The sequence below is a fragment of the Vulpes lagopus genome, chromosome 9, assembly GCF_018345385.1.
Source record: "Vulpes lagopus strain Blue_001 chromosome 9, ASM1834538v1, whole genome shotgun sequence".
Lineage (NCBI taxonomy): Eukaryota > Metazoa > Chordata > Mammalia > Carnivora > Canidae > Vulpes > Vulpes lagopus.
In genome coordinates, this window is record NC_054832.1 from 69,316,633 (window position 1) to 69,335,386 (window position 18,754).

Below are 18,754 nucleotides of genomic sequence, written 5' to 3' on the forward strand. Positions count from 1 at the left end.
TGTTAAGTCTGCTTGACATTCCCTCTCCCTCTCCTGTTCCTCCGGCTTGAGGATGTGAGGGCACAGAATCTCAAATAAATTTTAAAAAAAGGTGTGTGTGTGTGGGGGGGGGGGGGCGAGGGGAGAGGATAACGACCTTCTGTGAGCTGCCCAAACGTCAACAACCATTCTCACTGGGTGAGTAGGATATGTCATTAGGATAGCTGTCTTACTCTTAAGCCTGACATGATCCACTCTCCCAGAAATGGGTCCTCTAAGGTTAAGCAGTAAGCCGAAATAAATTCTGTCTGAGCTCAGAGTCTGAGATGCTACCCATTGTGCTAACCTGCCTCTCCCATGGAGGATGGCATGACAAGACATAATACTTAGAACGTATCTCCCTGAAATTAATTCCTATGTGCTCCAATGCCAAGTCTAAGCCACTGAGAACCTATAAAACTAGCATATTTACCTCTTATTCTTCTTTGGATTTAATTCTAGCAGGCTAATTCTTGCTTAATTCCTGGAGATCATAGATTCCAATTTTATGAGCTGTATACTTTCCCACTGAGGTACTGGCTCTCCTACCCAGCACTGGTGCTGAGTGCCCATTACAAGGCAGATGCCTAAAATGCTGAGCTCTCCTCCTTTCCTCTTCTCAATGCAGAAACAACCCGTTAGTCATTTCTGACCTCAAAGAAACTAAGTACTTATTTTCCAACATTAATTGCTGAATGAAATAAAAAAGGGGATGCTACTCATACTTGATATCACATATAATTAAGGAATTACTAAGTTTATTATGTATAATAATGGTATCATGGCTGCATGTTTTTAAATTATTGCCACTGACATATTTATAGGTAAAATATTTCTGGAATTTACTTAAAAAACAGAGGACATAATAAAAAGAGATCATCAAAATGTCAAAATGGTGATAACTTCTGAAGCCAGATGACGGATATATGGGTTTACCTTTTTTAAGCGGTGACAACTGTTTAAACTGATTTAAATAGTTGCACCATCAATTTTATTGTGAGCTGACCAAAATAGCTTTAATACAGATAATGTAGAAAAATAAACTAATGGATAAACATATACAGTCATAAAAATGCTCTTTGCTTAATGATGTACTTAATTGGGTCTTAAAGTCTGACACGCACAAAGGTCATAAATGAACTCAGTTGTTTTAAAAAAAAAAACTAGTTTATATGGAAGTGCAAAAAAATCTAATGTTTAGCTCAATTTTAGAATTCTCCCCTTAGTTACTCTGCTACATGTAAAACTCATCCTTACCTAACCAGATCTTTCTTATTCCATATAGCTCGGCTGTCTCTTTTATGATTAACAGTGTAATTTCGAAGGAGAGGAAGAAGCAGACTCCGTGCTCAAGAGGGAGCCCGACACAGAGCTCAATCCCAGGACCCCGGGATTATGACCTGAGCCAAAGGCAGATGCTTCACTGACTGGGGCACCCAGGCGCCTCTAAGTTTGTCATTTCAAGAAAGTGATATAAATGGAACCATACAGTATGCAACCTTTTGGGATGGACTTTATTCACTAAGCTTAGTTTTCTGGAGACTCATCTAGGTTGTTGCATGTATCAATAGTTCATCCCTTTTTATGCTGAATAGCATTTTCATGGTGCGGAGGTACTATATTACTTTGTGTAACTATTTATCTGTTGAAGGACATCTAGGTTGTTAACCAGTGTTTGGCTATATTGCGAATAAAGATGCTATGAACATCTGTGTATTGGTTTCTGAGTAAACAGAAATCTTCGTTTCTCTGGGAAAAATGCTCAGGGGAACAACTGCTAGGTAGTGTGGTAACTGAATGTCTAGTTTCTTTTTAAAATTTTACTTACTTATTTATTTCATAAACTCTAGCCTCAATGTGGGGCTCCAACTCACAACCCTGAGAACAGGAGGTTGCATGCTCTGCCGACTGAGCCGGCCAGGCGTCCCTAAAAGATAAATAGCTGAATGTTTTACATTTAACTCCATGATCTGTTTTGAGTTAATTTGTGTATAAGGTATAAGGCTCAGGTTCATTTTATTTTTTAAAAGATTTTATTTATTTATTGAAAAAGAGAGAGAGAGAGAGAGAGAGAATGAACTAGCACAAGCAGGGGGAGTTGCAGCAGGAAAGGGACAGGCAGGCTCCCCACTAAGCAGGGAGCGTGATATGGAGCTTGATCCCAGGACTCTGGGATCCTGACCCAAGCTGAAGGCAGATGCTTAGCTGGCTGAGCTAGTTAAGCAGGCACCCTGACTCAGGTTCCTTTATTTTGTCCATGAAAGTCCAATTGCTAGAGTACCATGTATTGAAATGGCTATCTCTAGAAGTTGCTTTTGTACTTTTGTTAAATCATTTGGGCATATCTGCGTGGGTCTATTTATGGATTCTCTGTTCTGTCCCACTGCTGTTATGTATCCATTTCTTTACCAATATCACACACTCTATATTAAAGCTTGAAATCAAAGAGTGATTCACCTAATTTATTCTTTTTCAAAATTGTTTTAGCTATTTCGAGGCTTTGCCCCCTTGTATTTCCTAATATTGTCAAATATCTACAAAAAAATCTTACTGGAACTTTGATAGGAATTGAGTTAAACCTCTATCAATCTGTGAAGTGACATCTCTATTAGGTTGAGTACTCCAAACAATGAACATAGTATATCTCTTCATTTATTCAGATCTTTGTAAACTTTTGTCAGCATTCTTCAGTTTTCAGCATATATGTCCTATCCTGTACATGTTATTTTTAGATTTATACCTAGGTATTTCATTGTCTTTTTGTGTGATATAGATGGTATTGTATTTTAAATTTTGGTGTACATTGCTATATACAGAAATATAATAGTTTTTTAAAAAGTAAATTCTGTGACCAACATGGGGCTCAAACTCATGACCCTGAGATCAGGAGTCACATGCTCTACTGACTGAGCCAGCCAGGAGTGCCATAAATACAATAGATTTCTATGTATTTGTCTTGTATCCTGTAATTTTGTTGAACTCACTTATTAACTAGTTTGTGTGTAAATCCCTTGGGATTTCTTACAGAGATAATCATGTCAGCCACAAATAAAAAGCTTATTTTTTCCTTTCTGAATTGTCTGCCTATATTTGCCTTTCTTGCTTTACTGCACTAATTAGAACTTCCACCAGTATCTTAAATAATGGTGAGAGCAGACATCCTTGCCTTATTCCCAGATCCAAGGGCTAAAGCATTAAACCTTTTGTCGTAAGCATAATGTTAGCTGTGGGTTTTTAACAAGCTGAGAAAGTAGTCGTCCCCCTTTTTTAAAAACAAACAAACAAACAAAAAACATGTATGGGTGTTGAATTATGTCAAATGCTTTCTCTGCACTGCTATATTGTGGTTTTATTTCTTCACCTAATTAAAATGGTAGATTATATTGACTGGCTTTCAAATATTAAACCAGCCTTGCATCCCTGGAATAAATTCCATTTGGCCATGATATAATAATGTACTTTATGTAGGTACATGTGTAGGATTTCATATACTGTTGAAATTCTATTTGCTAATATGTCATTGAGAAATTCTGCCTATATATTAAGAGGCATCAGTCTGTACTCTTCTTTTTTGGTACTTTCTTTGGTTTTGGTGATCAGTGTTACCTTCATAAAATAAATAGGGAAATGTTTCATTTCTTCTTCTTCTTTTTTTTTTTTTTTAGATTTTATTTATTTATTCATGAGAGACACACAGAGAGAGAGAGAGGCACAGACACAGGTAGAGGGAGAAGCAGGCTCCTGGGACTCGATCCCAGGTTTCCAGGATCATACCCTGGGCTGAAGGCAGTGCTAAACCATTGAGCTACCTGGGCTGCCCTGTGTCTATTCTTTCTTTAAATGTTTGGTAGAAAAAAAAGAAATGAATAAATCAATGTATGTTTGGTAGAATTCTCTGGTGAAACCACCTGAACAGAACGAATCCCTTTTAGGAAATTTCAAAATTATGAACTGAATTTCCTTAATAACTATACAGACTATTCAAAGTAATCTATCTCACACAAGGTGAGTTGTAGTAGTTTATGTTGTATTTTTTAATCCATTTTATGTAATTTATTATATTTATGTATTGTTCCTTTGAGGTCTACAGATCTGTAGTTTTATGTTCTCTTTTGTTCCTGATATTTGTAACCTCTGAATTTTCTATTTGCTTCTTTGTCAATCTTTTTTTTTTTTTTAACTTATTCGAGGGGGGGGCGGCAGAGACACAGGCAGAAGGAGAAGCAGGCTCCATGCAGGAAGCCCGAAGTGAGACTCGATCCCGGGTCTCCAGGATTATACTCCGGGCTGTAGGCAGCATTAAACCGCTGTGCCACCAGGGCTGACCACTTCTTTGTCAATCTTGATAGAGGTCTGTCAGTTTTATTGACCTTGAAAAAACAGTTTTTCATTTTTCTCAAATGTCATTTTCCTGTTTTCAATTTCACTGATTTCTGCTCTTACCTTTATTATTTCCTTTCTTCTACTTGCTTTTGGTTCCTGAGGTAGGAGCTAAGATTCTTGACTTGAGACTTTTCTTCTAATGTATGCATTTAAGGCTATACATTTCCCTCTCTGTACTGTGTTACCTCTTACCTACAAATTCAGGGAAGTTATAGTTTCATTTTCATTCAGTTCACTGTATTTTTAAGTTCCTTTTAAGATGTCCCCTTGAAACATTATTTAAAAGTGTGTTGTTTTAGGTTCCAAGTCTCTGGAGATTTTTCTTCCCCTGTTATCGCTTACTGAAAACCAGAACTAATAGAACTGAAAAGAGACAAATCCATAATCATAATTGAAGACTATTACTGATTTCTAGTTTAATTCCATTGTCTAGTTTATTTCCAGTTTTCTGTTGGTTTTTGCTTCATGTATCTTGCAGCTCTATTGCTTGATATATACACATTTAGGATTGCTAGGTCTTCCTGGCAAACTTTTTTTTATTACTATACAATGTCCCACTCTGTCTCTGGCAAATTTCTTGGCTCTTAATTTTACTTTATTTGATATAAATAGAGCCACTCTTGCTTTCTTCTGATTGTTTGCATGATATATCCTTTCTATCATCCAGTTCACTATTTTCCTTTGTCCCTTTCATTCTGCTGTTAACCATATCGACTGAGCCTTTTTTATGTTATTAAATTTTTTCAGTTCTAAAATTTCTATCTTGTTCTTTTTACTTATATTTCTTCTGTTGAGACTATTCTTCACTTGTTTCAAGCATGCTAATTGTTTTTGAGGCATTTTTATGATGGTTGCCTAAATAATCTAATAATCTTTGTTAGTTCTAACATCTCTGTCATCCTGCTCTAAGTATCTTTTTCTTTTTCTTTTTTTTTTTTTGCATTCGGTTTGAGATCTTCCTGGTTCAGGGTATGAAGAATGATTTTCTAGTGAAATCTGGAAATTCTGAGTACTGTTTTATGAGATTCTGGATCTTATTTAAACCTCTACTTTTGCTGGCTTCCTCTGGTATCAATACCACAGGAAAACAATGAATGTGGGAAAACTTGTTAAAGCAAAATGACGGTAGAAGTAGCACCATAATTTTTTCTGCTGTTTGGCTGTAGTAGAATGGTTATTTTCTAAAAACTTTCTGTCTTGCTAGGCTTTCTTGGTCCTTTGGCTAGAAAGTAGGCTTTATTCCCCCCTGCACCCGCTGGCCTTTCTGGATTGCCAGTTTTGCTAGAACCCAATCTGAGGAAAACCAAAGGAAATCACTGCTATGTCATTTTCCTCAGATCCCAAGGTCTCTTAAGCTGGTTGGCCTTCTTTTCCCTACCTTTCAGCCCTCTTTTGTTTTACACATAGTATTCAGAGTTTAACTGTACTTGGTAGGTGGAAGAGGTGAAAGGAAGTCTACGACATTTTTCTAGATATTGATGCCCTTTGGTTATTGCTTTCATGTTCAATCAGTTCCTAAGTCATGCAGAGATTCAGATTTGACTTTGCCCTTTGTGGATCAGCGAATGGTCCCTCTGCCTTCTCAAAATACTTGATCATGAAATATTTTTAGCTTGTAGATAAAATCTTATGGATGATTGTTATGTAATGCCTGTCTATGAATCTTTTAAGAATGGAATTTAAAAAGATTATTTCTTAATATCCTTGGTTTCTAGAAGCAAATTAATTTACACAATTAAGTAAAGTTCTCTCATGAATATAGGAAATTCCTGCCCAGATCAAATTTAAACAATTTATTTTTATTATTAACACAGATTTTCTGTAATAAGTGCTGCTAATAGAACAATAGAAGTGTTCAGCAAATGACAATAGTAATTTGCTGCTTACAAATAAATACCTACTGTTTCATTATTTAAGAATAAGGAAAATGAACACAAATGAATCAGAAAGAGAACTAAAGGGGCGCCTGGGTGGCTCAGTCAGCTAAGCATCTGCCTTCAGCTCAGGTCATGATCCTGGGGTCCCGTGTCAAGCTCCCTTCTTAGCAGAGAGTCTGCTTGTCTTCCTCTCCCTCTGCTCCCCACCACCTCATGTGTGTGCACTCTCACGCATATAAATAAGTAAATCTTAAAACAAACAACCCTCCTCCCCCACCCCAGAACTAGAAATCTAGGATTACTTTCCAGTATTTGATTCCTTGTGATCTGACTTCATAGTATGTTTTTTTTTTCCTGGTAAATTTTATTTTATTTTTTTACGTAGTCTCTATACCCAACACGGGGCTCGAACCAATAACCCAGAGATTAAGAGTTGTAGGCTCTTCTGACTAAGCCAGCCAGGCACCCCATAGTATGTACACAATTTTGGCTTTAGGGTTTTCAAAATCAGTGAGAAAATCAATAATCAGTAAGGATATGTCTGAGATCATGAAATCTTCACAACACATTGGCTCTTATAGTTTCCAAATACAACACCTCTAATAAAGGAATGTCTCCTGAAAGAGCTTTATCTGTCTATTTTAGGTTGAACAAAGAGGCAGAACAAATTTCTCTCTGGGTTCACTGTGCGAAGTGCAGTATTACTCTTGTATGTTGTAATTACTGGCAACGAGAAGTAAAAAGCATTAATTGGTGGCTTTAGGAAACACATTAAGGGCAGTCACAGAACACCTCATCAAGTATAGGTAAGTATAATATCTTACCTAAGAAAGAATTTTCCAGTGAAAATATTAATGTTGCTGAATTACTGTAGTCAATTTCTGGCTTCAAAAGTTAATTAAAAGAGCTCCAAGTACATTCTTAATAATATTTACTCACTGTTTACTATGTCAAAGTCATAGTGTTACCTGCTGCCTAGCATCTTATCCTTGGCTATCCTTAGAAAAATGACGTTTTTAAATCATTTATTTTCTAGAATAACTTTTTGTAGCTGCTGCTAAGATTCTCACCCAGAAGGTGGGAACTACAGCATTACCGTAGGCAAACTACTTATTTTCTTAGCCTCCTTCCTGCCTTTTATAAAATAGAGTGTAGCAATACTTTTAAAGAGAATTAATCATCTAACTCATCTATGTATAGTACATAAATACCATACCCAAATACAGAAAGCATAAGAAGAACATGATGTGTTCAGAAAAATTGTAGCAGTTCAGGCTAAGCAATGGAAATAATTGAGTTATTTTAAATTTTATTAAAGATGGTAGAACTCCCATGCTTTGTGTAATGATACACAGAAAGAATACCTTCCCTATTTAAGTAAAAGTAGATACAAATAGCTACAAATGTTTTGTATCTTGATACATTTCCAAATTTCATTAGTGTTCATTTTTTCTCTCTTAGGATAAATATATACAAAGATGTGTTAAAGCATTTGGCTTCAAGAAAGAGAAGGCTCAGAATACAATTTAAGACTCTGATTTAAGATGAATGTTATAAGGCAAGGTATTTCAAACAGAAGAAATTTTCCTACTCTATGATAATCAAAGACTAAAGAGCTTATGGAAGATAAATCAGTTAATGAATATTAAAGTATATAATACATTTCAATTAAGTAAAAAGATGATGAACATTTAAAAGAGCCTCTTATTTACCTCTTCTACATTGGAAGCAGTCTTAGCAGAAGTTTCCATGAAGATAAGTCCATGTTCTCGTGCAAAAGCTTCACCTTCTTCTTTTTTTACTTCTCTTCTAGATTCTAAATCACTAAATATGGGAAATAAAAGGCCATATTATTAACCAACACAGTATAAATACAGGCATCTGTGCAGAGTGTACAAAAAGATTCAAAGTTGTGCTATTTTTTCAATTAATTTTTAACACATAACAATCAACTGCATTATTCTGGGTATTATGAAGGTCAAATGGTTAGTGCACAGTGCTTTGTTTCAAAGAACAAACAATCCAACAGGAGAAGACTCTGAGTTAAGAGTCCTAGAACACTAGAAGAGAAACCAAAATGGAACATTTACCCCACACCCTGCTTTTGAGGATAACTGGGTTCCAAAGAAGGGAATTGTTTAACTCAAAATAATAATTCAAGAGAGTAGAGCTACACTAGTCTAATCTTTCAGACTGAGTTTCTATGAATATGATTAAAAAATAAATCACATAATTTTCAGAAGCTCTAGGAAACTGCTTAACAAAATCCAACAAACTAAAGAAACATTAATTAGATTATTAATCTCACCTGGTTTGATTCCTAGTAAAACAGTGAATAAAGAGAGGGAGAAAAACAAGTCTTTTTTATTTATTATTTTTGAAAAACAAGTCTAAGTTAGAAGGTTTGGGAAGGAAGCACGGTATTCATTTTTATTGTACAGGAACTGTATTAGTAAGGTGGAGAGAAAGTAGCAGTCTCTTTCAAGTGTGTTTTATTGTAAAAATTTTAATACCTTATTATGATTTTATTACTATAAAATATTTTAAGCACACAGAATAGGAGAATGGAGAATAGAATACCCATGTACTTCCACCTACCCCTGACATTATTTTGACACATTTATATCAGACTTTTTCACTGAGAAATAAAATCAAGTTATAGGTGATTCACCTCCTGTGTACCCATCTATTCCTAATCTCATTCTTTCCTCTTTCACCTCAAAGGTAACTTCTCTGTATTTGGTGTTTTCACTCTCATGCATGTTTTTTATATGTAAATTCATGTTTTTAGCCATACAGTAGTTTTTGCATATTAAAAAAAATTCAGATGTAGTTATTCTGCAACTTAATTTTGGTCAACATGATATTTTTTGGATGTACCAACCTAATATATAGATATCAAGTTTTTAAACATTTTATTGCTATATTACATAGTCTACTGAATGAATGCAACACTACTTTCAACTTTCCATTTCACAAAGTTGTAACTTTTCGTTATTATAAACAATGTTACAATAAAAATTTATATGGCTTTTGGTGTACATGTGCCAAAAATTTTCCAAGGCAGTATTTTTCCAACTGTGCCGTGACTCAGTGAAAGAAAGGAATAGAATAGAAAATATCAGAGTGTATCACTTACTGTTTCATAGACTTTGTTTTTTTAGGTAGGTATACATATGTGTACTAGGACATGATATAAAAACGTATTTATTTTAAGTCAAATCAGAAAGCTCAAAAGCCATTGCACCTGAATATATACTTAGTACAAAGGTGCTTTCCAAAACAGCTGTATAATTTATACTCCTAGCACCAATGTTTGAAAGTTCCCATCACATCACATCCTCACCAACATGTGATAAGATCACACTTGTTAATATATGCCACTCTGATGAATGTGAATGGTATTGTACATTTATGTTAATTTTCCTTTAGCTTAATATTAGTTTCATAAATGCCTATTATCATCATTATTACATTAGAAATACAGAAAAAAAATCCAAGAAAAGGAAGTCATTCCTTCATTCAACAAATATTTACTGAATGCCTTTCATTAGCCAGGAATTTTAGTAAGCACTTGGGATATATTAATGAACAAGTCAGACAAAAAAAGTGTACATTCCCATAGAGGACAGACAATAATAATGAGTAAAGAATATAGTATATTAGAAAGTGGTAAATGTGGAAAAGCAGAGTAAGCAGAATCAAGATTGCCAGGGAGAGGAGGAAGGTTACTCTATTAAGTCATCCTAAATTTGACTAACTTGTAATTTCTTCTTGGTCCTGTTTTTCTACCCAAAGTCACCTTTCTCAGATATATGCACAACCCATGCTATATCTGCAACTCTGTGTCTGAATTTTCTTCACTTAATATTAGAATCTGTATCATTACATCCTTTCCACAAATACAACTTTCAGTGACTAATAATATCCCATCACAATTCACTTAACTAGTTCCTTGGATGATGAGTAACAGAATAAATCTAATACTGTGTGAAGTGTTTTATATGGATTATCTCACTGAATGCACTTGACTTGAGGAAATGGAGGAACAAAGAGGGTAAGTAAGGAAAACAACCAAGGTCACAGTCAGGAACACCTGATGGAGTTGGGATCACCACCCCAGATCACTGTGCTATTATATAGGGATGGCTTTTTCTTTTTTTTTTTCTTTTTTAGATTTTATTTATTTATTCATGAGAGATACAGAGAGAGGCAGAGGCACAGGCAGAGGGAGAAGCAGGCTCCATGCAGGGAGTCCAACATGGGACTTGATCCCGGGTCTCCAGGATCATACCCCGGGCCGAAGGCAGCGCTAAACTGCTGAGCCACCCAGGCTGACGAGGATGCCTTTTTCTGAAAATAACTGAAGATGTTTTTTGTCAAATATGGAAAAATGCAAAGAAAAACTACCCATAATTTCACTTTCCACAGGTTATTAATGTCTTGAATACAACTCTATGTTACTCCTTTATTATTGTCTATTTCTTCTTACTGGAAGATGCTCATACCCACTTCTGTATTTTGCCTTTTCTTCACACAACTGTATATTGTGGACCATTTTCCCATTTTGCAGTCTTTTACAATATTATTTTTATTGAGTGTACAGTAAAGAATGGTGGTACTTTATGCAAAATCTACATCACATGAATTAGGGATAAAACCAAAGATGTTATCCACCTAATTTAAAGTCTCATCTACCTAATATCACTGTTTCAGCTTTACAAATTCACCAGGAATTAGATACCATTAAAGCTGGCTGACCAGATAAGCTGTCGATTATGTTTACAAAGTTGTAACTTAGCTCATTATCAGTAACTGCTGTTTATGAAATTGAAACTTCTGAGTGATTTTGTAACTTTCACAGGTGTTACGCTTTAAAAATAATTTATAACATATCATCCAAGCATTTAGTGGTACAAGTGCTCAAAAAACACTCCTAAAAATCTGAAACCTAGTTTGATATAAAATATTACAAACGTGGGGTGCCTGGGTGGCTTAGTGGTTGAGCTTCTTGCCTTCAGCTCAGGGTGTGATCCTGGAGTCCTGGGATCCAGTCCCACACTGGGCTCTCTCTGCAAGGAGCCTGCTTTTCCTTCTGCCTATGTCTCTGCCCCTCTGTGTCTCTCATGAGTAAATAAATAAAATCTTAAAAAATAAAAATAAAAAAAAATTAGAAACAGAACCACAAGGACGTTTAATGCTGTTTAAAGGCCCATGCTATGAAATATCAGTGGTAAAATGAGAATAAAAAAGGCAAATTAAGTTTACATATATTACTATATTTTTTTAAGATTTTATTAATTCATTTATGAGAGACACACACACACACAGAGGGGGGCAGAGAGGCAGAGACACAGGCAGAGGGAGAAGCAGGCTCCATGCAGGGAGCCCGATGCGGGACTCGATCCTGAGACTCCAGAAATCATGCCCCAGGCCAAAGGCAGGCGCTAAACCAGTGAGCCACTCAGAGATCTCCCAAGTTTACATATATTGGAGCATAGGCAGGGATAACATATCTAACGATAATCTGAGGGCCTCCTGTCTGCCAAGCCCTTTCCTACATCTGGGGAGAGGCCACTTGTAAAACAGACAAAAATCCCAACTTTCCTGACCTTGTGGAGCTTACATTCTAGTAGAAATAAAAAATGGGGAGAAAACACTAGCAATATTGATGTGGTTACATGCTCCTGGAATTCAGCCCCCTTATCTGACAGTCTTTCTTAAGGGAAAATCAGCTTTTAATTACTCAAATTCTTCAAGAAAACACCTTTACCCTTAAGTATCCCTTATCCCATTTTAAGCATATGCCACATCTTATTTAAACAGTATCTTATTTGGGGATAAAATTACTGTTTTCTACTAGCACTATCTCTGATTATATTTGCATTTGCAAATGTTATTTTAGGAAAGAGGGTTAAAGATATGTACCTTTGAGGGATTGTTAAAAAAAAGGGGGGGGTGGGCAGCCCGGGTGGCTCAGCGGTTTTCGTGCCTGGGCCTTCAGCCCAGGGTGTGATCCTGGAGTCCCGGGATTGAGTCCTGTGTTAGGCTCCCTGCATGGAGACTGCTTCTTCCTCTGCCTGTGTCTCTGCCTCTCACTCTCTCTCTGTGTGTGTGTCTTATGAATAAATAAATAAAATCTTAAAAAAAAAAAAAAAGGGAAATGGCATTTAGGAATGCATGACTTTTCTTGTTATATACCCTTCTTTATTTTGCTTGTTTCCTCAGTTTTCCAGGCATAAAAATCATATTGTTGTCTTTGACTTTTCACTCTATTAATCCTCTTTAAATTGTTTTCATTACTTAATTATCCTTCTTTCCTAAACCATTCTCTTAATTCACACCCTCTTTTTGTTTAGGGTTTGTATTATAATCCTTGACTATTAAGAATTTTTCATCTTTGTAGAGTCTGCTTCCTATTTCTTGTATAACCAATTTAAAATGCCATAGTAAGAAAAATTTGTGTCATCTGTCACTCTGACTAGGTCAGTGCCCTTCTCAAATCCCTTCACTGGTTCCCTACTGCTTAATGCATCTAATTCAAAAATTGCCTATTCCCTGTTTCCATGTCTACCCCAATTCACCTCATCTAATAATAATCACCTCATTTATCTCTGTTCATCCCTATTCACTCTTTGCACGTCATACATTCTTTGTTCCCTTCTCCTAGTTTCTTCCTTAAAATGTCTTTCCATTGCTACTATGCTCTTAATTATAAGCGCCACCCATCTATAATCATTAGAAACACCTCTTGTATATAGTGTGCTTTTCCTTTTCACATTTAGACTATAAGCTCCTCATGGGCAGGAACAAAATTTAAGCCACCAGTAAGTTGCCACCCACCACGTTTGAGACACAAGGAAAACATTAGTAAGACTAAAAGTATGAAATTCTCTTTATTCTCCAATAGTCTCCTCTTATTTTTTCACACATCACCACTGAATGGTAGTATGAATACTTCTGTATCACAGAGACTAAAGTTTCCCTACAATAGCTTTAATCTTAAAAGCCTTGAGATAATTTAAATGAGGAAAGAGTAACAATGAAAGGTCTTAAGCAAAGGCCAAGATGACAGATATCTCTAGTTACAAGGAAGTAATCAATAATTGGCCTTTTATAATCGAAATATTACAAGTAAATATTTTCTCTTAACAGCAAACTTTGATTTCTATTAAAATAACTCTTTCTAGGGCAGCCCTGGTGGTGCAGCAGTTTAGCGCCACATGCAGTCTCCAGGGTGTGATCCTGGAGACTGGGGATCCAGTCCCATTCAGGCTCCCTGCATGGGGCCTGCTTCTCCCTCTGTGTCTCTGCCTCTCTCTCTCTCTCTCTCTCTGTGTGTGTGTGTGTGTGTGTGTCTCTATGAATGAATAAATAAAATCTTAAAAAAAAATAACTCTAAAATTAAATCTATACAGTATGCTACTTGCTATCTTACTATTTTTACAGCTTTACTACAACATAATTAATCTAAAATAAACCACACATTTAATATAAAATGATGAGTTTGACATGTTTACTAGTGAAGCCATTCACCTCCTATGGATTTCCTCATACTCCACTGTAATCCATCCTTTCCTCCCACTTTACTGCTAGGCAACTAATGATCCGCTTTCTAAATTTTCCAGGATTTTATATAAATGGGATCACATGGTGTATCTTCATTTTTGTCTAGGTCTTTTCACTCAGCATAATTGTTTTGAGATTTATCCATTCTGATGCATAGCATCAACAGCTCATTCTTCTTTACTGAGTGGAATATATTCCACTGTATGACTATATCACAATTTACGCATTCACTTACTATTTGAAATGTGGGTTGTTCCCACTTTTGGGTTATTACAAATAGAGCTGCTAGAATATTTGTGTGTAATTCTTTGTGTGGCCCTATGAAAACATGCTTATGTTGGATAAATACCCAGGAATGGAATGCCTACGTAGTACGGCAGATGTATATTTATTTTCTAAAGAAACCACCGAATTGTTTTCAAATGTGATTGTATCATTTTACATGCCCCAAAGCCATACAAAGGTTTCAGTTCTTCTATATCCTTGCCAATACTTAGTATGTTAATCTTTTTAATGTTAGCCATTTTAATGAGTGTGTAATGGTATATCATTGAGGTTTTAATCTGCATTTCCCTCATGACTAGTGGTGTTAAAATATTTTTTATGTGCTTACTTGCCAACTATATATATCTTCTTTAGTAAAGTGCGATTCAGACCTTTTGCTCATTTAAAAACACTGGGCTGTCTTTTTATTAATGAATTGTAACATTCTTCATTATTCTAGATATAAACATTTTGTTGGATATAGGTTTCATGTGTTATAATATTTTCTCCTAGTCTTTTGTTGTTGTTTCTAAGATTTTATTTATTTATTCATGAGAGACACACACAGAGAGAGAGACAGAGACATAGGCAAAGGGAGAAGCAGGTTCCTCCTTGATGGAGTCCCACATCGGGCTTGAGTGGAATCCAGGACTCCAAGATCACGCCCTAAGCCTAAGGCATACACTTAACTGCTGAGCCACCCAGACTTCTCTGAAACTGTCTTTTGAAGAGCAAAACTTTTCAATTCTGTTGACCTTGAACAACATGGGTTTGTACTGTGAAGGTCCATTTACATGTGAATTTTTTTCAATGAATACAGAACAGTACTGGGGTGTGCCTGAGTGGCTCAGTCAGTTAAGTGTCTGACCCTTGATTTCAGCTCAGGTCATGATCTCAGGGTTGTGAAACGGAGCCTGCTTGGATTGAACATGAAGCCTGCCTAAGATTCTCTCCCTTCCTCTCCCTCTACCCTAATCCCCTCAAATTATAGCACAATACAGCAGATGTATTTTTTTCTTCCTTACCATTTTCCTAATAAGATTTTCTTTTCTCTATTGTAAGAATACAGTATTATAAGACATACAACATACAAAATACATGTTAACTATTTGCTATCAGTCAACAGTAAGCTATTAGCAGTTAAGGCTTTGGGGAATCAAAGTAACATGAGCTTTGACTGTGTGTTGTTTAAAAGTCAAGTATATAGTTATTTTTTCCCCCTTTATGCCTTTTCTCTGTCCCATGTAAAAAAGTTTGACAAATCAACAAACCTAAAGGGAACCAATGGAATGGGAAAAGATACTTGCAAATGACCTATCAGATAAAGGGCTAGTATTCAAAATCTATAAAGAACTTACCAAACTCCACACCGCAAAAATAAAAAATCCAATTGTAATATGGGCAGAAGACATGAACAGGCATTTCTCAAAAGAAGACATACAAATGACTAACAGATAATATGAAAAATGCTCAATATCACTATCATCAGGGAAATATAAATCAAAATCACAAGGAGATACCACCATACACACTGGTCAAAATGCCTAAAATTAATTACTCAGGAAAAAACAGATGTTGGCGAGGATGTGGTGCATCCTCTCTGCAAACTGGTGCAGCCACTCTGGACAACAGTATGGGGTTTCCTCAAAAAGTTAAAAATAGAACTACTCTATGACCCAGCAATTGTGCTACTCGGTATTTATCCAAAGGATAAAAATATAGTGATCCAAAGGGACATATGCACTCCAGTATTTATAGCAACAATGTCCACAATAGGTGAAATATGGAAAGAGCCCATATGTTCATTGACAGATGAATGGATAAAGAAGATATGATATACACACACACTAAAATATTACTCAGCCATCAAAAAGGATGAATCTTCTCATTTGCAATGATGAGGATGGAACTAGAGGTTATTATGCTAAGTGAAATAACTTAGTCAAAGACAAATGCCCTATGATTTCTCTCATGTGGAATTTAAGAAACAAAACAGATGAACACAGGGGAAGGGAAGGAAAAATAAAATAAGATAAAAAGAGAGGGAGACAAACCATAAGAGACTCTTAACTACAGGGAACAAACTGAGGGTTGTTGGAAGGGAAGGTGGGTGGGGGGATGAGGTAAATGGATGATAGGCTTAAGGATGTAATGAGCACTATATTCAAGTGATGACTTATCAAATTCTACCCCTGACACTAATACTACACTACATGTTAACTAACTTGAATTTAAATAAAATCTTGAAAGAAAAAAAAAAAAAGATAAACAGTGTCTGACAAAACCAAAGTCACTAAAAGTTTGTTTTCTTCTAGAATTTTAAAATTTTAAAATATTTTTTTCTCTTACACTTAGGTCTATGATTCACTTCTAGTTAACTTTGTATATGGTGTGAGGTAAGGGTCAAGGTTCATTTTTTTGATACATGGCTATTCAATTGTTCTAGCATCATTTGATGAAAGGATTATCCTTTCCCCTAGTTAACTGTCCTGGAACCTTTGTCAAAAAATTGACTATATATATATATATATATATATATAGAGAGAGAGAGAGAGAGAGAGAGAGTCTATTTCTGGACTTCTTACTCTGTTCCCTATCTATGTCTACCTATGCCAATACCAGACTGAACTTATTATAATACCTTTACAATAAACTTTGAAATCAGTAGAGCAGAGCCAGTAAATCCCCCAACTTTGGCTATTCTATGACCTTTCCATTAAAAAAAATTTTTATTTATTTTAAAGAGAGAGAGAGAGAGAGAGAGAGAGAGAGAGAACACGCATGCCCATGAGTGGGTGGATCAGAGGGAGAAGGAGAAACTTAGGCAGACTCCATACTAAGTGCAGATCTCACAACCCTGAGATCATGACCTGAATCGAAACCAAGAGTTGGATACTCAACTGACTAAGCATCCCAGGTGCCCTGATCTTTGCATTTTCATACAAATTATGAAAACAGCTTATTAATTTCTACCTCCTTAAAAAAAACCTAAAGAATTCTGATTGGGATTAAAATGAATCTTGAGGTCAATTTGGGAAGACCCACCACCTAAAAAATATTTAGTTTTCAATCAATGAATTCAGTATATCTCTCCATTTACTTAGGGTTTTTTTTTTTTTTGGTGTTTGTTTGTTTTGACTGAAGACTCTACATTTAAGAAAGTCATTTCACAAAGGAAATTCAGGACAGCCATGTTAACTAGAGCTTAGAGTTGGGGATCAAATAGCTATGAAGAAAATACTTTCTTAAAAATTGTTTAGGGATTATTTATTTTTTATTGAGATATAACTGACATATAACATTGTGTAAGTTTAAGGTGTACAATGTGTTGATACATTTATATAACACAATATGATTACCACCACTGGTCTTAGCTAACACCTCCATCATATCATGTAATTATCATTTCATTTTGTAGTGAGAAACACCTTTGTACATATGCTTTTCTTTTTCATATTGGGACTATAAGGTCCTCAAGTGCAACAACCAGTTTTAAGCCACAGTAAGATGCCACCCACCATGTTTCAGTCACAAGGAAAACACTGGTAAAAGTATGAACATTTGAAAGTGCTAATTTTAGTTGTTTCTACTGTAATTTTCTTTCTTATTTTTTTATTTAAAGATTTTATGTAGGACACCTGGTGGCTCAGCGGTTGAGCAGCTGCCTTTGGCTCAGGAGTGATCCTGGAGTTCAGGATTGGGTCTCACATCGGGATTTTATTTATTTATTCATGAGACACACAGAAAGAGAGAGGCAGAGACACAGACATTGGGAGAAGCAGGCTCCATGCAGGGAGCCCAGTGAGACTCGATCCTGGGACTGTGGGATCATGCCCTGAGCCAAAGGCAGGTGCTGCTTAATCGCTGGGCCACCCAGGCATCCCTCTACTGTAATTTTCGACTAAAATTAGTGAAAACTTTCCTACATTCTAAATTTAATGTTCAGAGAAGCTATGTCCAAGAAACTGTCTTCCCATGTTCTATTATTTTAAATGTAAAGCACAAGGGACAGTCACTGCAAATAACGGTCCCTAGAGAGATAAAAAAAAAAAAAAATCAACATTAGGATGACACTAATATAAAGCCTTAGAAATAAGCTGAGGAACACCTGGGTGGCTCATTGATTGAGCATGTGCCTTTGGCTTAGGTTGTGATCCCAGAGTCCTGGGATCAAGTCTCACATCAGGCTCCCCAGAGGGAGCCTGCTTTTCCCTCTGCCTATGTGTCTGCCTCTCTCATTAATAAATAAATAAAATCTTTAAAAAAAAGAAAGCTTAAAAGTATTAATGTGATATCTAGTAAACAATACTAAAAATGTTTCAGGACTTTAAGTGGAAATACACTTGATTAATAGATGTATTGCATGAACTTGTAATGAACATTTAGTCATGAAAAAGAACAAATATTTTTCTGAGTTCTGTACACATTTTATTTCTACCGTAAAGTATTTAAAATAATTTGGATTAAAAAAATTAATTTGGATAATATTTGACAGTGATTCACCCTCCAAATAAATCAGATTACTGATTAGTCAATAATTAGTAATAAATAATTATTAAACGATTTCTCATGATAATAGTAATGATGATTATAACAATTTCCAACAAAGCTTAATATCTGTATTTTAAAAACCAAAAGAAACA

The 18,754-nt window shown here is 35.6% G+C and overlaps 1 protein-coding gene across 2 annotated transcripts in view; it reads right to left on the reverse strand.

Annotated features, from left to right (window-relative positions):
- The window catches only part of RAB2A (RAB2A, member RAS oncogene family), a 90,525-nt gene that overhangs the window by 19,547 nt on the left and 52,224 nt on the right, over positions 1–18,754 (reverse strand). For both annotated transcript variants that reach the window (XM_041769009.1, XM_041769010.1), the window contains exon 6: positions 7,991–8,102. In XM_041769009.1, the coding sequence (XP_041624943.1) occupies positions 7,991–8,102 (112 nt within the window). The remainder of the gene's footprint in view (positions 1–7,990; positions 8,103–18,754) is intronic.